An 18,254-nucleotide genomic window follows, 5' to 3' on the forward strand; every position below is an offset into this window, starting at 1 on the left:
TTATCCCCACATCCTTACTGTGTTGCAGATGGGTTGTTCCGGCAAGAGGAGAGACCACGATCCGCATCCGTTTCCTCTCGGAGGAGCTCGGACAATTTGATCAAACTCTCGACTTTGAGATCACGGGAACCAGGAGGCGATATCAGCTCTTCTGTCGTGGAGTTTGCGCCTTCCCCACCATCAGCAGGGAGCCGAGAATCGTCTTCCCGCATCGGAGGAAGAGCAAGATGCGCCCGGATGACATCGTGATGAAGAAATATCTCCTCCAGGAAGAGAACTTTGAGTTCGGACCCCTCCTCTGCGGGAAGACACGTGAAAGGTAAAAACTATTCATTTATTTCTCACAGTATTGTTACGTCAACAATCACAAATATGACGTAAACAATACGGAACCTAAAATGATTTCGTAATGGAATGCTTATTTTGTCGTCATAACTGTCACCCTAGAATCTCAGGGAACATTTTTGTTCAATAAAAAAAAGCTAAAGATGAAGTTTTAAGTGACGTTTACAGTGACGTCACATCTACTACGTGTTTCTGACGTTTTCGGTTCGTCTCATGCAGGTACAAGGAAGGGAGATACCCTGAAAACATGGAGAGATTGACGATAATGAACACCTCCCCACTAACTGGAAACATCAGCTTTTGCTTCCAACATGATAGCAATGCGACCACATTTCTACTCGATCCACCTAATATGACCCTCGAGTCAAATGAATCGAAGGTGAGTGGAAGGAGAAGGTGAATACCTCAGCTTTGAACGCTACATCTGCAGTGTTTTTCAAACTTTATTAAATCAAGAAACACATTTTGAATTCTGAATCCTTCTTAGAATTCGACCTTGTCTTTGAAGCTGTGAACATGTAGTTTTCGCACATTCGCAAATCCAAGAAGAGATAAAATCTTGTTGATTTAACTCAAGAGATAAATGTCCAAAACCCCAAAATAAACATCAATGGACAATGGAACGATATCTTGAACTAATTCAGTCTGTGCATAATGCGTTTCTTATCACACTTTCCTGCTTTAGGTTTTGTCGATCTGGGCCTACCCGAAAACCGCCGGTCGTTTCGTCGATACGATAGTGTGTTGCGTTAGGGAAAACCCCGAACCTATTTGCTTCAACATTGCTTGCCACGGAGTCAGACCGGAGGTCGAACTGGACAGAAAACATCTTCACTTCGACAAAGTAAGAAGTTCAATTTAAAATTTGTGTCTCTGGTTTTATAGTGACACAGGTCTAAGTATATGTTAAGGTTGCCTGACAAGTTGTGCGCTTGCGCACCAGTGGACCTTGGCCACAATATACCCGTGAAACCACTGAGCCTCCTGTAGCTCAGTTGGTAGAGCGTTGGGCCTGGTTGGCCCAGGGTCGTGAGTTCAAACCTTACCGGGAGCTTGATTTTTCAAATCTTGCTCCGACTTGTCAGGAAAAAGTGGCTGATCCAGCTAGACTGCAGTGCCTGGGCGGCCAAGCCTGCAAACATAATAATCTTGATACGATAGTTGTGATCGCCAAGGAACGACCTGCGCAGGGGGGCGATCCTTCCAATCATGCCATTGCATGAACCATTGCTTCGTTTCTGTAAATGACATTAAAACCTCCATCCAAACAAACAGGTTCTTCTCCATCGCAAAGACACCAGGACTCTGTATCTCCGCAACACAAACATGTTACCTGTGGCTTGGAGAGTAGCTGGGATGGAAAACATGGGAGATGATTTCTCTTTGAACCAAGACAGTGGGACAATTGACCCCAGATGTGAGTTCGCCCTCCAACTCCATTTCCGTGCAACCAAAGCCATGAACTTGAAGAAAACCGTTCGTTTGGAGGTTCGTGTTGACGTTTTGTTGTTGTTATTACTGCAAAGTTGTTTAGGATAAAAATACTACTTCTTACTGATATTTTTGCAGAGGTAAATATGTGGATTACGATTTAAAGTTTTGTACAAACTAAAAAATGTGGCAGAATGTTAAATCGTAGCCTTCAAGTGCGTTTAGTGGAAATACTGTTTTCGCTACGTTTTTAACAAACATTTATTTTTTTTTTTTTTTAAATTATAGAACCAGTAAAAGAATTGTCATATTTCCAAACCTCACGCAAAATTTAAAATTGACCTGGCCATAAAGTTCTGTGGCCCAGTAAGCAAAGCCGGAAGGTTGTGTTAGTTCATCATGTAATAAAAATGCTGACTGACGAACACGACAAAACAGACCATAATGCCATTAACGTGAACACCATATTTACTTTCAGTGAGCTTTAGACAGATAGCCACTGTTTCAACCTATAAGGTCTCATTAGTGCAGCTTGGTGTGACTATTGGACGATAATGCCGACCAAACGGCCAGGCAAAGACTTCCACTTGGTGGTGACAATACAATCACCGTCATCCGTTAGGCACCAAACTACGCGTGGACATCCTAGTAACTTTGCCACCATTATTTCCAGGTATCAGACGTGGATAATATTATGGGATTGGTTCAAACTGAGAATGTGCAAGTAACTGCTGAAGCTTATGACGTGGCACTCGATATGAGCTTCCCCAAAGGAGCCGACGGAGGTTTGGATTTCGGCACAATTCGCGTTATGGACGAGTCGAAGCAAACTTGCTCGCTCAAGAACAAGGGAAAATATGAGATTGGCTTCAAGTAAGAAGTCTTTATGTACGATAGTTGTGGGTTCTAAACCGATGGGCCGTCTAATACTTTCATTGAAGCGTTATAAATATGAAGTTTTTGGTGAAGATTTTCCTGGGGTAATCGTTTCTTTTTGACAGATTATTTTGGGAAAACACCTAAATAAGCAAACCGTCGTTTAAAAATTTCTCACAAAAACGTAATTCATGAACAGACATTGTTTATAAATCCCTCAAATATTTGTCACAGTTTCGTGTTCGAGCGACAAGTACCAGGGTGCCCTCCAGTGGACGAACTTTTCTGTGTTCTCCCGCAGAAAGGAACTCTGATTCCAAACGACCGACCAACGCAGGTAACCATACCACGATATGTCTGATAGAACTTAAGGTCTTCTCGTTAAAGTTCATGTTGTTCAATTTTCATCAGTCGCTTGTAACAGCCGCAGTCAAGTTGTTAATGATACACATTGTCGCATTATATCTTGTACATACTTGCCTGTGTTGTTGATGCATAAACAGTAATTGAGCTTGTAGCGTAATAGAGTCACTTGTAACAGCATTCGACTTTCATTGTGTGCAATTCATTCTATTTGTGAGTGGCTGCTGTGTGGACGTGTTTTACTTTGAATTGAAAGTTTCACGTGTCAATACCCGCTACAATTATAAAGTTTACAGCATTAGGGCTAAGACGTAACAGTTAAAATTGATAAAAGGCCAAAATGTTGCGCGAAAAGACCTAAAGGATTTAGTGAAAAAACAAAATTGAACCAGAAAAAATATGGCAATTTCTGGGACGTTCGGTCAGTCAACATTCGAAGGGTAAATAATGACTAAATGTCGACTGGTCTTTACTTAAATTCCATCCTCCAGGTTCAAGTTATCTTCCGATCTCGTGTGGAAGTCACCATTAGGGACATCCCCCTTCTGAAGTGTCAGGTGATCGAGCCGAACATCGGTGACGGAAGGGAGGTCATCGCCTCAATTCCAATCAAATTATCGGTATGGTGATTGTAAATAGTCAAATTTTAAGATAAATCTATATCTTTTGGGTAACTCTATGGTCGTGGTGCGCCGAATACTTGGCGTTATTAGGTAAAGAGCGATTAGAAAATTTAGTCATTGCGCCCATAAACCATTTGTAGAAAACGATCGAGATTTAAAAACAGGAGGGAGTGGGTTCAAATCCCGGTGTAGTCGGAAACTGAGAGCTTACGAGTATTTCAGTCTCCCACGCCAGAACGAACGACTTTTTAGCGAAAATTATCGTTTTGCTGAGTGTCTTTCAATAATAAAAACATGTTTATATTTCTCAGGTTCGTAGTTTGTTCAGCAAGTACGGAATATTCCCGAGTACCGACATCAACTTCGGTCCCATGGTTCTAAACACGAGGAAAACAAGGAATTTCACGGTTGAAAATAAGGGAGAGTTCGATTTTAAGGTAACACATGTGTGACGTCATAGTCATTTTTGTTACTTTACGTAATTTTCTATCATGAACCGTTTTTTTATGCTCGATTTGAAAAATTTACTTTAGGTTTTAAGTTGTACTTAGTGACTTAAAAAAAACAAAATGTGCCAACCAGGAAATTTAAAGCTGGTGTTATTTTTTGAACTGCTTTATTAAAAAAGTGTTTCCTGGCGGTTGAAAATTTTAACAACAGAATCTCTTACAAAGATTTCATTTACTTAGTTTTCATACCGCGTGGTTGTCAGGCGATACCGACGATATGAGCAGACGAAACTTGTACGGCAAAGACCTTTGTTTAAGACAATAATTACATTTACAACGCAGTAATGTTTCATGCAATTGCGTGATTGTCAGGATCACCCCACTGCGCAGGTCCTTGCTTGGCAATCACAGGTATTGTATTAAGATCATGGTCATAATTACATTACTCACTGACAGACAGTTAATATATCTTGTTCTCTGCCACCAATTTCCTAAAGCACCTAAAAATATTTCCCACAAATATATCATTTACATGCAGTACACGATCACCAAGATGATCAGAGAGGCCCCAGCAGTTCGTCCCCGTCCCATGGTTCTTGGAGGAAAACGCGCGAAATCTCGCGATGGTTCCAGTTCTTCCCGTTCTGTTGGTAAGTTGATGACGTCATATTGACGCGTTCTTGTGCGTTGCAACTACGTAATATTACATGAATTCTACGTAGACATCATCGGCTATGGGATATGTTTTGTTCAAAATCCCTGACTTCAGGCATGTTTTTGTCATTTGTACCTAACACTGATTTAAACACTAAATACATGGCTTGTCAGGAAAATCTTGACTTGTGACACTCCGAAACTACTAAGCTTCAGGAAAAAGCTTCATTAAAAGTTTACATATGATTTCGGCCTTTATGTTGAAAGACCTCGCGATTTTTGTAATCAACGAAAAATTTTTGTTTTCAGCCCGAGGCGGACGAGCGGCTTCGATACGACAGGACATGGGTTCGAATCAGACCCGATTACTTGTCGGATCCTTCACCGTCTTTCCAGGATTCGGAACTATTCTACCAGGCGGTATTCAGAATATCACGGTTGACAGCGTAGCTGAAAACATGGGAAAATCTGAGGAGGTGAAAAAAATGTTTTTTTCGGTGTCGGTTTATTCTTCAAACATTGTTACGTCACAAAAAAACGATAACTCTGATGAATGTATACGTTATAAACATACACAAAATCAACCAAACAAAAATATAAATAAACATAATATTCCAAAATATAATAATTAAACAAATTAAAATGTTGCAAAAATTAGTATATTGCCTTTTCTGGTTTTTAATACCAGTGTGAATCACCTTTAAAATGTAGAAATATTCAACTTACCACGTGATTTTTCTTCTCAGTTTCTGTCAATCGATATCAGCGACCGAGACCCGACTGACAACGCTTCAGGCATTCCTTACAGATTGCTTGCAGAAGGTTGCGTACCGAGCATCAATACGAGTGACATTTCATCCATATTTGAAGAACACAGGATTTGCAAGAACCTGAATGTTTACGTTCAGAATAAGGAGGTGATATTTTATGTGCAATAAAGTGTCTGCCCTGGCGTTTTAACTAGTTTAGAAATTAGGCCATTATCGAATGCTTCATAATTATTTCGGAATAGCCATAATTTTATTGTGGGTCGAGTCAGAATCAATTGTTTTTCCGAATGTGTATTTTTTTGGTTCTGTGTAATTTATATAACTTACAAACAAAAAACGATCGGAAAAATGTAGCGACGTACGTTTTGTATAATTTGAAACCAAAAGTGAATGCCCTTTTTTCAACATAAATATATGAAACTCTTATGTAATGTAACACTCGATAAGCTGCTTAACAGAGCGTGTTGTGTTTACATAACGTTCTTGCATTTTCTTTACTTGATGAAATAAAAACTAGTGCGTGATTGTTTCAGATGATGGAGGGTTGCGGTGTTTACGGTGACGAGGACAACAGGTTTATGTTCAGTAACGTGATAGTTGGGAGGAAGGCGAGTGCTCGGTTTAAAATCTCCAACATCAACAAGGTCAGTTGTGTTACTTAAACCTTTCTTCCTTTGCAAGCCAGAAATTATGATTGTGTTATTTTTCATTCTCTCGCTTGATCACACCAAAGAGCTGTCATAGAAATCATACGTAACCGTTAGAGGCGATAAAGAGATATGAAGATAAAACTATGTGACAGTTGGTAAAGTCTTGCACAACCTGTTTTAAAGTCGCTGCACTTATCACAACTCTTTACTTGATTTTACAATTGCTGACGAGTTTAGCTCAAAAATACCTTCGTATAATCATTTGTAAATTTCGATCGCTAACTGACTGTATAGGAAGTTCAACACTGTTGCTGTTCGTTTACTGCTTTTTCCTGCATTGTGGCACTTTGCAATTAATTCGCATCACACTGTCTTAGTGACGATTTAACATTTTTTTGAAAATAATACAATTGTCAATTTAAAATAAACAATGAAAACTAACCCGGTTTGTAACAAACTATTACCCGACCGTCTAACCTACTCTTTATTCAATACTTTTAATATTTTTCTCAGGTTGCTGTGGATGTGGCAATTACAGTGAAGCCGGTATCGAATAAAGTTGCCGCCCGTATTCACGATATTTACGAAGTTGAGTCCCCGAAAGCTCAAATCCAACCCCACAGTTTCATATACGCCACCGTATTCTTCTGTCCCCCCGCTATGAATACTTATAACTGCTACTTCGAGGTAACATTTCGAAGTAAACGTGTTTGTCTATGTTAATGCGTTGAAAGTTTATGAGATAGCTTATGGCGTGGGAAGTTTGTCTTGGATAGGATTTGTGGGCTTAGCTAAACTTCAGTTAAATAAAGACTTAACTAATGACGGCGATAAGACCTAGTAGAATTTAGGTAAACGTTAAACAATCTACCTACTTTTACATCAGCAAACTTTAAAATGTTATGAAACTAAACAAATAATATTAAATAAACAAATGCAAAGTCACCACAAAGACATTTAGTTGACAAGATCGTTGTAAGTAAGACCAAAGCTGCACCGACAAGATATATTAGATCGAAACAGTGGCCCTGTATGCAGATCACTATAAAAACAACATTGGCTCCATTGTTTATAAACATATCATATTTATTCCAGGCGACAGTGGACGGACTCCCAACCAACGTCGCTAGAGGGCGCAACCTCTTCTTCGAGATCACAGGTGAAGGAAGTTTACCTCGTGTCACCGTATCACAACCTACTGTTAGGAACAAGACTGGCGAACCACTGCTGGTGTTTCAACGTCTTCTTCTCGGTCGGTCGGAAACTCTTCCGCTTGAACTGAAGAACGACGGGAATTTCCCTTGCAAGGTGACGTGTGTGTGGTGGAAAGTTTCCCATGCTAAGTTTTGTTTTAAGTTCTTTTCAATTAATTTCAAGAACGTTGAGCAAACCTTGCTACGTCCAACACGAGTCTTCATGTTTCCTCATAAGTTTGTAACACCCGACCATCTTTGAAAATCTTATCCGAAAGTTTTTGGTGTTCTGTGAACATTGAACACTTGACCAAAGTTCCCGGATACCCAGCGCTTTTCAAATTAAATTTAGGTCACCGGTTTGTGGCGAAGTGACGCGAAATATAGACGTGTGAAAAAGGCATCGCGCGCGTAAAGATGCTTATCAAAACGAAACTAGTATTTTCAAAAAAGCGTTTTGACACAAGGTTGATAATATTTTGAAATTAACATTTTAGTTTTATCACGCAAAAGAAGTGTTGCTGGTTAGGTTGATTTCGTGTGGTAAAAAATATATTCATTGTCGTGCGCATAAATTAACACAACCCGTGACGGTACAACATATAAAAATGTCGCTTATTCTTTCCGGCTGTAGGCCAACATCATCATGGAACAACAGGTGGCAAAGGGCGATGATGACGAACTCGATACCGTCACTGACGAATCGCAATTCTCTGCATTCGCACCGGACTTCGCCTACTCTCTAGCTCCAACTGGTGGAACTACAACCGTCGGGCCGGTCGGTGTCCCTGGTCAACCCAGTGAGTTGTAAAATTTTATACAATGTAAATTAATCAGCATTGTGAATTTCGTACTTTTTCTACACAGCTCGCTTCCCTTACACGGCCAGCGTAATCCTTGGACCTGAAGAAGCTGCGACCTTCAACGTGACCTTTAACCCGACCACGCCACGTATTTACAACGGACAAATGAAGATTTCTATTGTGGATAATCAATTTGAGGAATACAAGATCCAGTTGTTCGGGGAAGGATTTAAGGTAGCTCTCCAATATTATGTTTTTTTTTGCTCATATTTAAGGTAAGTTACCCAAGTATATGAGTGACTGTGGTTTAAAGAGAACTTATTGGGTTTAACTTGGAAAAGTGCGAGACGAAGTTTAATTTTTGTTTTCCTAAGAAGTTTGCTTTTCTGTTTTTTTCCTGCATATAGGAATTTGCTTTTCTGAAGTAGATATTGTTGTCAGCTTACGGGACACGCTTGACTTTGCGTCAAAACCCTAACCCTAAACCGCAAAAATTCTTTTTTCGTTGATTGACTGGGTTTTCGGCCAACAATTCTAAAATTAAGGAAATTGTGTTTATTTTTGTTTGTTTTTGTTCCTGAGCGATAATCTTTCCTCAATCACGTTCGTCGAGCTTACAATGAAACATCATTACGTCACTCTTACGCACAGGATGACGTCACAATTGACAATTTGCTGGTGGCCGGTGACATGGCAGCCCTGGCAAGTGAGGACGGTGTAATTGATACAGACGTTCTTCCACAAAAACTGACGGCAGACCAAGCTTCTGGTGGGACTGGGAATAGAGGTGGGAATTACATGCAAGGTTTAGTTTGTTTTAAGTGGAAAGGCTTTTGAGACAAACCGTTTTGCCGTGGGCTGGTTTGATCCTACTATGGGTTACATTAGTCTTATATTTGTGTTAAAAGTGTCGGATTTTTCACTAAAATTATGCACTGTGCGCCAATTATAATTTTAAATGCATTCAACTGTATAGAACTGAATGAATTTAAGGTATAAAAGCAAAGTAGCCAGTACGGCCATTGATTGAAAAGAAAAAGAATTTGGCCTTCACTGAATCTTACGCCTTACCTAACAAAACACGTATTTATCGTCAGGTGAAACGCTATTGTTCGGCGACTGCGACGTCGGGGTCACCAAGGAACGCACTTTCACACTTTCTAACCATTCCTCTAGCGACACCGTGCGGTTTCAGTGGGGCGAACACGCAAACGTCAAATTCGCCCCAAATCTTGGCCACCTTCACCGTGGTGAGTCTAAATTTTTGGCGAACAAGATTTTTGGTGATAATTTTCATCCTATTGACCTTCACATATTCATGTTAAAGACACCTTTCCTGCAGCTTCGACTGCGCTTGAATCACATACAAATATGCCATTTGTATTGATCAGTTGGCACCATAATTTTTATTGCAGGTTGCTCCAAGGAGGTCACGGTTACACTGAACGGAAAGGAACCGACCGATTTGAAGATGGCGGTTGTCAAGTGCTCTCTCACCAAAATATCCTTCCCTCGTCCTCTGGATCAGGTTGGCGAAAATATTTGCTTTGTCATGTTACGTCATATGTGTGTGAAGCTGACAGAAAAATGTCGATGGTTGGTGGTTATTGTAAACTGCAACTACGTAAATTTTGCATAACTTTTTTTTCTTAGCATATTTTAACTTCACTTTATTGTATATATACACCATTTTCTAAATCCACTCTTCATGCAAAACCGTATTTGCCAAATTCCTTTAATAAACATTTTAACAATTCGGCCAGCAAATTGAGACAATATAACGTAAAACAGATCCCACACTATTTGGTTGTTGTACCTTTTTCTCGTTGATGTAATTTCAAGGTTTTCCAATAACATTTGCAGGTAAATGATTGGGACGACAGGATGAGAGTAGTTAAGTGGGTGGACGTCCTCCCTCCAGATCCCAAGAAAGCGACAAAACGACCAGCTAAAAAGAAGGTGTGTTGTAATTGAGTTCGATATCTACGCCGAATATACTTATCTACGCCGAATGTATTTTTTATTACCTTCGACTGGATTCGAACCCGCGCTATCCTGCTCATCCCCCAACAACCTCAACTTTTTAAACTTTTCTGACCATATAACCATGCAAGGTCTCTGTCTCTCCCAGGTGGTGGAAACAGAGCAGGAACCCGACCACGTGGTGGTGGAAGGGAGCAGTCGTACCATCGACCTCCTGGTGTCTGCTCACATTGATTACGCCCAGTATAAATGCGAGACATCAGTGATCAACTTTAAAGACACACTCATGTTCCAGTCACGTGTATACGAGTAAGTGGGGTTCTGCACACAGTGTGACATTGTATGCTGTCGTAATGGACATTTGGGATACTGTTTGGTTTTTATGTTTAAGTTATTAGGGCGGTATTTGCTGTTCAGTTACCTCTTGTTATACACCTTAGTTTTTTTGGTATTTTATGACCAGAAAATGGATTTAACTGAAAATAATTTCATGTTGAGAATTAAAGTTTTAAACATTTTTACCGTGTGTACATGTTTAAACAGCAGCTTTTAAACATGTTTTCATTCTAATAAATTTTGCTATAAAGACGAATAGTTCATAAAATTCATATTCGGCCGAGTCCTAATATGGGTACCGAATCCTACTTCTAACTCATATCCGAATCCGAATCCGAATATTCGAATATCATATGTGTTTGCACTTTCTTGTATCCTAACACTCTTCACCTTAGGTTCGAGGTTAAGAACTCTGGTAAGGTGACGCTTAACTACAACTGGAAGGTGGTGATGGAAGCTCTGTCGGTTCCCGGTACAATATCAGGGTGTACGGAGGTAGAAGGAAGTCCATCGTCAGGAACTCACTCTGCTAGGTACCACTAAATTAGGAGACCACAAGGTTGCGGGTTCGAATTCCGCTGGAGATGCGATCACAGAGCATATTTTTCATATTTGAATTTGTGATTTCTTTTAATTTGTGATCTCATAATTCAGTAGAATTTGTGATTTTGAATTCAGTTTGGGTCATTGTGATTCTTAATAAATTAAATAATATTCACAATGTTATTAAACTATTGATAGTGGCCTGTATGTTGGAATTCCTCTGGTATCATTCTACAGCCTCCAAATGTTTCAAATTTTACATTTTCACCCACAGAAGCGCTGGGGTCGATTCCAGTCTTCCATCCTTGGTTGTGGACGAGGAAGGGGCTTTCCCGTTCTCAGTAACGCCCAGTGAAGGCAAAGTTCGACCCGGAGACAAACAGGTTTTTGTGGCGAGGTTTTCGCCGCATGAAGTCAACGAATTCCAAGCTAGAATGCTTTGCACGTGAGTTCCACGGTCAAAGTTTTTTTAAAAGAATCGTTAATTGAGCTGAGACAAGGAGTATTTGTGAGAAAACCTTTCTGGTTTATAATAATTTTTCGGAATTTTTTGAGTTAAAATAAAATAAAATTTATGTTTCATCTCTAACTAAAAGACTTAAAAACCTCATAAAAATGCATTACAAAGAATTTATGAATAGCGTCAAGTACACGGGCCAAAGCTTCGATAAAAAAAAATATTAAAATGGCATCAACGTAATACAAAATAACTTTCAACTCATGACCCTACCTTCTACCTATGACGTCACCTTCCTACGTCATTCCTCAGTGTCGGAAACCTGGAGGTCGGTGAACAGGGCCCAGCCATAAAGCTCCGGGGAAGAAGCCTGATGCCCTACTGTCACTTTGACCTTGACGATTCAGATTACATCACAAGCTCAAGGAGAAACCCTGACCTTGCCGGACCGGGGGGTGCCCCTCCGGGGACTACCCTAGACCCAAACACGAGGGTCATTGAGTTCAATTCGATCGGCGTTAACGTCAAGAACACAAAGTAAGTTCAAATTGGGTCATTTCTAAGGGAGCCTACAATAGGTTTATATTAGTCAGTGAACTTCATTAAATTACCTACAAATTCTTAGTGAAATTAAAATTTGGGTTTTTAACTGAGGTTTTCAGGCTTGGCAGCCCAGGCAATGGAATGGTTTCTAACTGTTTTCAATTTCGATTCCAACATCCTTTTTTGTATGATCTCAGGAAATTCTGGATCATGAATCCTACGTCATCAACCTACTCCTTCCAATGGGTGTGCGATGACGTCACGGACGCTAGGGTGCCCGACAACTTTGTGTGCCACGTCACTTCCGGTCAGTTGGTCAGTGGCAGAAAACTAGAGGTGAGTTTTGTAAGTTGTGCCACAAACTCTACGGGTGTTTCAGATTACTTTTTTACCAGGCGTCATCACTGTCACTATTTTATAGAGAGTCAAATTTTAGTAAACGTATTATTAATTTCTTTCTTGTGATGTTATTCACTGATCAGGAACTGCTTGTAGCTACGAACTGTCACTTTTTCGGTCGTCCTCTTTAGGCAATATTACCAAACACTATAAAAGTATAATTCTCTTTATAACAGTCACCTTGACTTCCTGAGCAATGGGAAATTGGCAAGTTTCTGATTTTTTAAACTCTCATTTCCTTCCCAAGATCTCCTTTGATTTCCATCCACGTTCCCTGGACATCTGCGAGTCTTTCTGGAAGTTCGTGATCTTGGAGCAGAACATCTGCATCCCCTTCCTCCTGGTGGGGGACACACGAGAGCCTCAAGTATCACTGACAGTCTCCCACGTCAACTTCAAGTCATTGTTAGTCGGTAAGAAGAAGTTGTTCTTCCCAACTTTTTGGCCCTTACTGTGAATTTTTGGGAGGGTTGGATGAAATTATTTGCTTTTGTGAAAACAACGAATGAATTTCTGACGAGGACTATGATTTTCGTTTGAGTTACAGGCGGTTACATTATATCCCTTTTTTCACTAAAACATCAAAATCTAATCGTGCTAAACACTGAGAGAATACTTGCAAATTTCCAGGTCGTTCTGCAAGCGAAACAGTTTACATGGTGAACGAAGAACCAGTCGGCTTCAACTTCAATGTTGTTGAACAATCTTGTCATTCTGAAGCTTACTCATCAAGTCTTGAGATTTCACCATTGCTGGGATTCCTACCTCCCAAATCGAAGTAAGTTGAACGATTCCACTGTGATAGTGGATATTTGTCTGCAGTCTTTGTCGTGTCTCTATGTCTGTTACATTTTGTAAAACGTAATACTAAATTTATGAATTTTTATGTTTCGGCACCTGTGTAAGTTATAATACCTGATGTTGGTGGATTTTTTGTTAAAGTTTCTGTGCGCAAGAAAAAGTACACGGGTGCTTCTTCCCGGGTCAGGGGCGGACACAGAAATTCTCAAAGGGGGCGTTTACAATCCAAAACTCTTTGTGTCGCACTAATGGACGCTCGGCGGGAAGATAGACATGCATGCGCCGGACAAAGCACGCTACTGGTGGACGAAATTTAATCTTAAAACAAACCCTTTTTGTACCACTGTCGTCTATTCTGGTTCCGCCCCTGCTTGCAAGTGTGCGTTATTGCACCTATGTTCGGTCTAATTGCATGCGCTTTTTTTTAAATTTTCTGGATAGATTGGCTAGGTGTGTCATTGGGCCGAAAAACCGTCATCTTTCTCAAACGCGCCCCCTTCCCTCAACAGAATCGCGCTGCAAGTTTCGTACGCCGTGAAGCAACCCGGGGACGCAAACTTCAACGCTGAAATCAACGTAGCCCGAAAAACCAAGAATCTTACGTTGAACGTAAAAGCAAGTGGCCACAAGATGTCAGCACAGCTCCTATGTGAAAACTCACAGGGGTCAAAGGTCGAACTGTCGCCCGTCGGATTGAACGCAATCAACCTCGGAGAGGTTCTAACATGCTTATTTATATTTATAATACTTTGTATTTACTGACTTTAAAAATTGAAAAATTGGGATCCAACGAAAACTGCACATGCAGGCCAAGCGATCACTGTATTCTTTCGTAATCACACTAAAAAAAGCCCTTTCTTTACTGTTGTTGTTTTTCAGACATTTTTAAAATCATTTTAATGTGCAACTGAAGATGCCCATCGGGCGAAATATATATTCCTGATTATAAGCCAGGCTGATCCTGTAGTAAAAAGCTTCTGCTTTTTTTACTTTGTAATTATGTGAATTTATTTTTATAAATACTTTGTTTCATACAATGGCAAGATTGCCAGGATCGCCCCACTGCGCAGGTCCTTACTTAGCGATCACAGCTATCGTATCGAAATCAATAGATTTACTGGCAACTGACTAAACTACTTAATCACACGGACGTGACGTAATCGCTAATGACGTCATTTATAACACAGGTGGAACTCCACGAGAAAGCGGTGCGTCAACTTCACGTTGTCAACTCCGGGAAACACAACTTTAATTACACGTGGTCAGTAAAGCAGAACGGCCGGGAGTTGTCTGTCGTCGAGGTCGATGGCGCCAAGAAGCGGCGAAAGGCTGTGGTTGGAGTGTCGCCGGACGAGGGCGCTGTTGCGGCGGGTTCGAGGAAACGTTGCATGCTTGTGTTTCAACCGACCAAGCTCGGTGCTATCCCTGTTACGGAACTCATGCTTAAGGTTAGAAACCCTAGCAGAAGGAATTGATTCCTTTGGCATCAGATTGTTTGATCAGAAAACCATCAAAAAATTTAGTTTCCGCATTTACGCCGTGAACAAATGTTAAAAATGTACATTTACTTACGGTATGTGTTTTTAACAACATACCACTCAAATAAAGTAAAAAACAACGCATTTTTTGCAACTTTGTCACTTCAAACGCTCGTCACGTGACCCGGAATATTTTCCAGATCAGCGACGGACCGACGTATCTGTGTCACGTGAATGGTTGTGGAATAAATCCCGGTCTCGATTTTTCGTTTAACAAACACGACTTTGGTGCGTGCTTCATTTACAAAGCGGGGATGCCCCAAAATGCCACCACCCTTTCCATACTCAACAAGGACAAGAAGGATATAAGGTTCGCAAACTGTTTGTGACGTCACAATTTTCGCTTTGTTAAATTCTGGCGAATAGATTTTTTTGCAATTTTTCGACAATAACCTCGTTCTCGTTTAAGGGATTTTCCCATAAACAAACCAATTTTTTCCGATTTTTTTATGAATCGTTTTTCAAACCGCAGCGTGGAGTGCTTGTACCAGAGCACGCGTCACCTTGAAGTGACCTTCAGTGCGTGCGTGATCTCGCCCGGCTCATCCGTCGAAGCCGGGTTCACGTTCTATCCGCGCGAGGCAGTGAAATACAAGGAGCAAGTCACGTTCCAGGTCAACGGGCTCTCGAATTTCCACGTCGAGATTTGTGGGGAGGGAACCGATTTAAGGGTGAGAGTCTGTTGGTGAAGCTGCTGTTTTGTAAATGGAAATATTTAAATGTTTGTCTGTGCTTTAAATCACATTAGTCCCACTGTTTCTTTAATATGAAACTGCAGTAAAGGGTTGAAGTTTAAGTTTATTATGTCGTGTTCGGTAACTTAACATTGTTTCTCAACCTACTTGCTCTTGCGCAACGGTAATTTTATGGATATTTTCTGCGTTAAAAGTATTCATTTTGTACCAATTTAATTCCACGTAATATAAGTTAGGCATGTGTTATCAACCAGTGAAAAAATTAGGTGAAACACTAGTTAAAATAACTTTGTGTCTGACACTAGCAAAGCGTAAACAATCCTTATTGTTTAGATATATTAACCACAGGGTTTAATTTTTTATTATTAAATCCAGACATTGTAACTCGTTCTGAGTTTTTGATAAGCGTTTATTTTTGTTTACCCACATGCATTCCACAGTTTTAAAGAAAACCTTGTTTCACCGAACAGGTGGAGGTCACGAACCCTCGCCAAAAACTTGTGAAATTCGGGGCTTTGCGAATTGGACAAGCCTCAAAACACGTGGTTCCCATCATCAACCGATCTCCGACCCCAATAACTTTGTCCCTGTCCGTGACGCCTGTGAGTCAACCTCTACAAAACAACAATGTGTTGAGGGTGATGCCGAGTGAACCGGTGACCCTTCAGCCTCGAAGCGGGACGAAGGATGTTGAAGTTTATTTCTGCCCCAAATCCAGAGTGCCGCATTTCACTGAGGAGGTAAGAGTTTAATAATGCAGTTGGTCGACATTATTATTGTGTTGTTTTTTTACCCTTAGGGGAAATATAGCGTTTACAAATAGCTGGCAAAAGGAAAAAGGCACTTTTCCCCGATACCTGGAATATGCCGATTCTCGGGTTAAAATAATAATACAGTATATTCACAAACATGGGTATTTAATTCGGTTAAGACAGTTACGCATGAAGTTAATAAGGCTGTTTCCTATATGGATACATATTTCAAGCTTAACCTCAAGTTAAAATTGGTGTTTTGCATACTTTTTTGTACTCGCCTAAACATTAGATTTTTGTACAGATTATAGTGTATTAAAGTTTGCCTCAGTGTTGGCCATGCACCTTCTACAACAATGCGTTTAACCAATTATTGTTAATATAACTTTTTTTATAGACCGTTTATGTACAGATATAATTACAACCGATGTTTTGTGCAGATTATGATGGAATGTGCCGGAATGTCCCAACCCCTGTTCATTGTCAGCGGGAGTTGTCAGGGTATTGAAGTTGTTCTAGATCAAGATTCGATTCCTTTCGGAGCCGTCGTCCAACGAAGTCAAAGCGAACGGAGGTTCATGATGCAGAATCTCGGGGATATTGGCGCTGGGTGAGCATCGCGCGTTTTTAATTTTGAATCGATTATGATGAAACAAATTGACTACAGAACTGTTAGAAATTGTCAAACCATAGAGAGGTCAGTTATTTTTTTCTTGATTTTTCCAAAAGGTTTCGATGGGAAGCCGAGAAATTCGCTCCAGATTTTTCAATTTCTCCAATGCAGGTTTGTTGCTTTGTTTCTCTTGCCGGCTAAGTTTCAAATGAATATTTAAACAGAAGTCCAAAAAAACATTCTAGAAAACCCATGCGTTTGCCTAAATTGTAGCAAGGGTTTAATACAGGAACGATTTAAAGCATTTTTCTAAAGGGTGTTGTTTTAAAATTCTGGGTCATTTTATGCTCCAACCACAATATTTAACTATAACAATATGTGAGTGCATGTCTAAAGAGCTGGAGGTTGAAGGTTCGAATCCCACCCGCGCAACGGCTTTCGCTTATAGTTGACACAGTATTAGAGTGTTGTGCTGTAAACAGTTTCATTTCACTCACAGGGTTATATCAGTCCCGGTATGGAAGTCCCCTTCACGGTGACCTTTCACCCCAAGGAGTTATGCCAGGACGTGCGCTACGACGACCTCAAGTGTCAGATAGAAGGGGGAAAGCCCCTTAAGTTGACTTTGACAGGAATGTGTGTCAACGTTTCCCCGCTCAAAGAGGTACAAGCTGATTGGCTAAAGCTATATACTAGTGTTTCCCAAACTTTTTTTCCGTGGAACCTGCTTGTTTTTGTTATGTTGACCAGGAACCCCTAAAACGTCAAGTAAACGTAAACGGTTCCAAATTTGATTGTTTTCTTATTGATTTTGTTCTCATGCCTTTGGTGCCCAAAGACTTATTGTTAAAAACCATAGTTAGTAGCTCATAAACCCTTTACATTTTGTCATGGAACCGACTTTAGAAATCAAACAACCCATTCTCACGCTGTGACCTCTAACCCCAGGTATTGACCTTCAACTGCCACGTGCGCAGTAGAGATGTGCGCAGCGTGATCGTCAGCAATCGCTCCAATCAGCGTTGGACTTTACAACCGGTGATTGACGGTGAATTCTGGACAGGCAGCGACACTTTCGTTCTAGAGGGTCAACAGAGTAAACCTTACGAACTTACATACCGACCTCTGAGTATGACAACTGACGGCAAAAAGCACCAGGTTGGAGGAATTTGTAATGAAATTGTGTGTGTGGCTTTCTGTGTATAGAGAACTTGAGTCATTGTGACCTTCACAATGTAACAGTACAACAGATAGGTTAGTTTGAAATGAAACTGTATGTTGTAATGTTTATTCCTTGGTAGCGTGGCATCTTTTTTAATTAGGAACTTTAACCAAATTTGCTGTTAGTGTATTACGAAATGTCTTTGAATTAAGGAAATTTAGTCATGGTGCAAAACTAGTGTTGTTGAAATCAGTGTATTATTTAACTAAAGTCCA

At 40.3% G+C, this 18,254-nt stretch overlaps 1 protein-coding gene across 1 annotated transcript in view; it reads left to right on the plus strand.

The window, feature by feature from the left end:
- The window catches only part of LOC145906665 (hydrocephalus-inducing protein-like), a 50,161-nt gene that overhangs the window by 28,378 nt on the left and 3,529 nt on the right, over window positions 1–18,254 (plus strand). The window contains exons 52-87 of the mRNA XM_082994113.1: window positions 29–319; window positions 565–724; window positions 1,031–1,189; window positions 1,621–1,833; window positions 2,450–2,649; window positions 2,887–2,989; window positions 3,507–3,635; window positions 3,950–4,075; window positions 4,626–4,737; window positions 5,051–5,217; window positions 5,488–5,658; window positions 6,045–6,155; window positions 6,675–6,848; window positions 7,257–7,469; window positions 7,989–8,154; window positions 8,222–8,391; window positions 8,809–8,944; window positions 9,255–9,407; window positions 9,573–9,685; window positions 10,021–10,116; window positions 10,289–10,449; window positions 10,872–11,009; window positions 11,294–11,464; window positions 11,789–12,013; window positions 12,217–12,355; window positions 12,666–12,831; window positions 13,049–13,196; window positions 13,729–13,936; window positions 14,407–14,667; window positions 14,898–15,067; window positions 15,230–15,428; window positions 15,923–16,192; window positions 16,645–16,814; window positions 16,934–16,988; window positions 17,317–17,481; window positions 17,766–17,975. Of these exons, the coding sequence (XP_082850239.1) occupies window positions 29–319; window positions 565–724; window positions 1,031–1,189; window positions 1,621–1,833; window positions 2,450–2,649; window positions 2,887–2,989; window positions 3,507–3,635; window positions 3,950–4,075; window positions 4,626–4,737; window positions 5,051–5,217; window positions 5,488–5,658; window positions 6,045–6,155; window positions 6,675–6,848; window positions 7,257–7,469; window positions 7,989–8,154; window positions 8,222–8,391; window positions 8,809–8,944; window positions 9,255–9,407; window positions 9,573–9,685; window positions 10,021–10,116; window positions 10,289–10,449; window positions 10,872–11,009; window positions 11,294–11,464; window positions 11,789–12,013; window positions 12,217–12,355; window positions 12,666–12,831; window positions 13,049–13,196; window positions 13,729–13,936; window positions 14,407–14,667; window positions 14,898–15,067; window positions 15,230–15,428; window positions 15,923–16,192; window positions 16,645–16,814; window positions 16,934–16,988; window positions 17,317–17,481; window positions 17,766–17,975 (6,019 nt within the window). The remainder of the gene's footprint in view (window positions 1–28; window positions 320–564; window positions 725–1,030; window positions 1,190–1,620; window positions 1,834–2,449; window positions 2,650–2,886; window positions 2,990–3,506; window positions 3,636–3,949; window positions 4,076–4,625; window positions 4,738–5,050; window positions 5,218–5,487; window positions 5,659–6,044; window positions 6,156–6,674; window positions 6,849–7,256; window positions 7,470–7,988; window positions 8,155–8,221; window positions 8,392–8,808; window positions 8,945–9,254; window positions 9,408–9,572; window positions 9,686–10,020; window positions 10,117–10,288; window positions 10,450–10,871; window positions 11,010–11,293; window positions 11,465–11,788; window positions 12,014–12,216; window positions 12,356–12,665; window positions 12,832–13,048; window positions 13,197–13,728; window positions 13,937–14,406; window positions 14,668–14,897; window positions 15,068–15,229; window positions 15,429–15,922; window positions 16,193–16,644; window positions 16,815–16,933; window positions 16,989–17,316; window positions 17,482–17,765; window positions 17,976–18,254) is intronic.

This window comes from Ascidia mentula, chromosome 6, assembly GCF_947561715.1.
Source record: "Ascidia mentula chromosome 6, kaAscMent1.1, whole genome shotgun sequence".
NCBI lineage: Eukaryota > Metazoa > Chordata > Ascidiacea > Phlebobranchia > Ascidiidae > Ascidia > Ascidia mentula.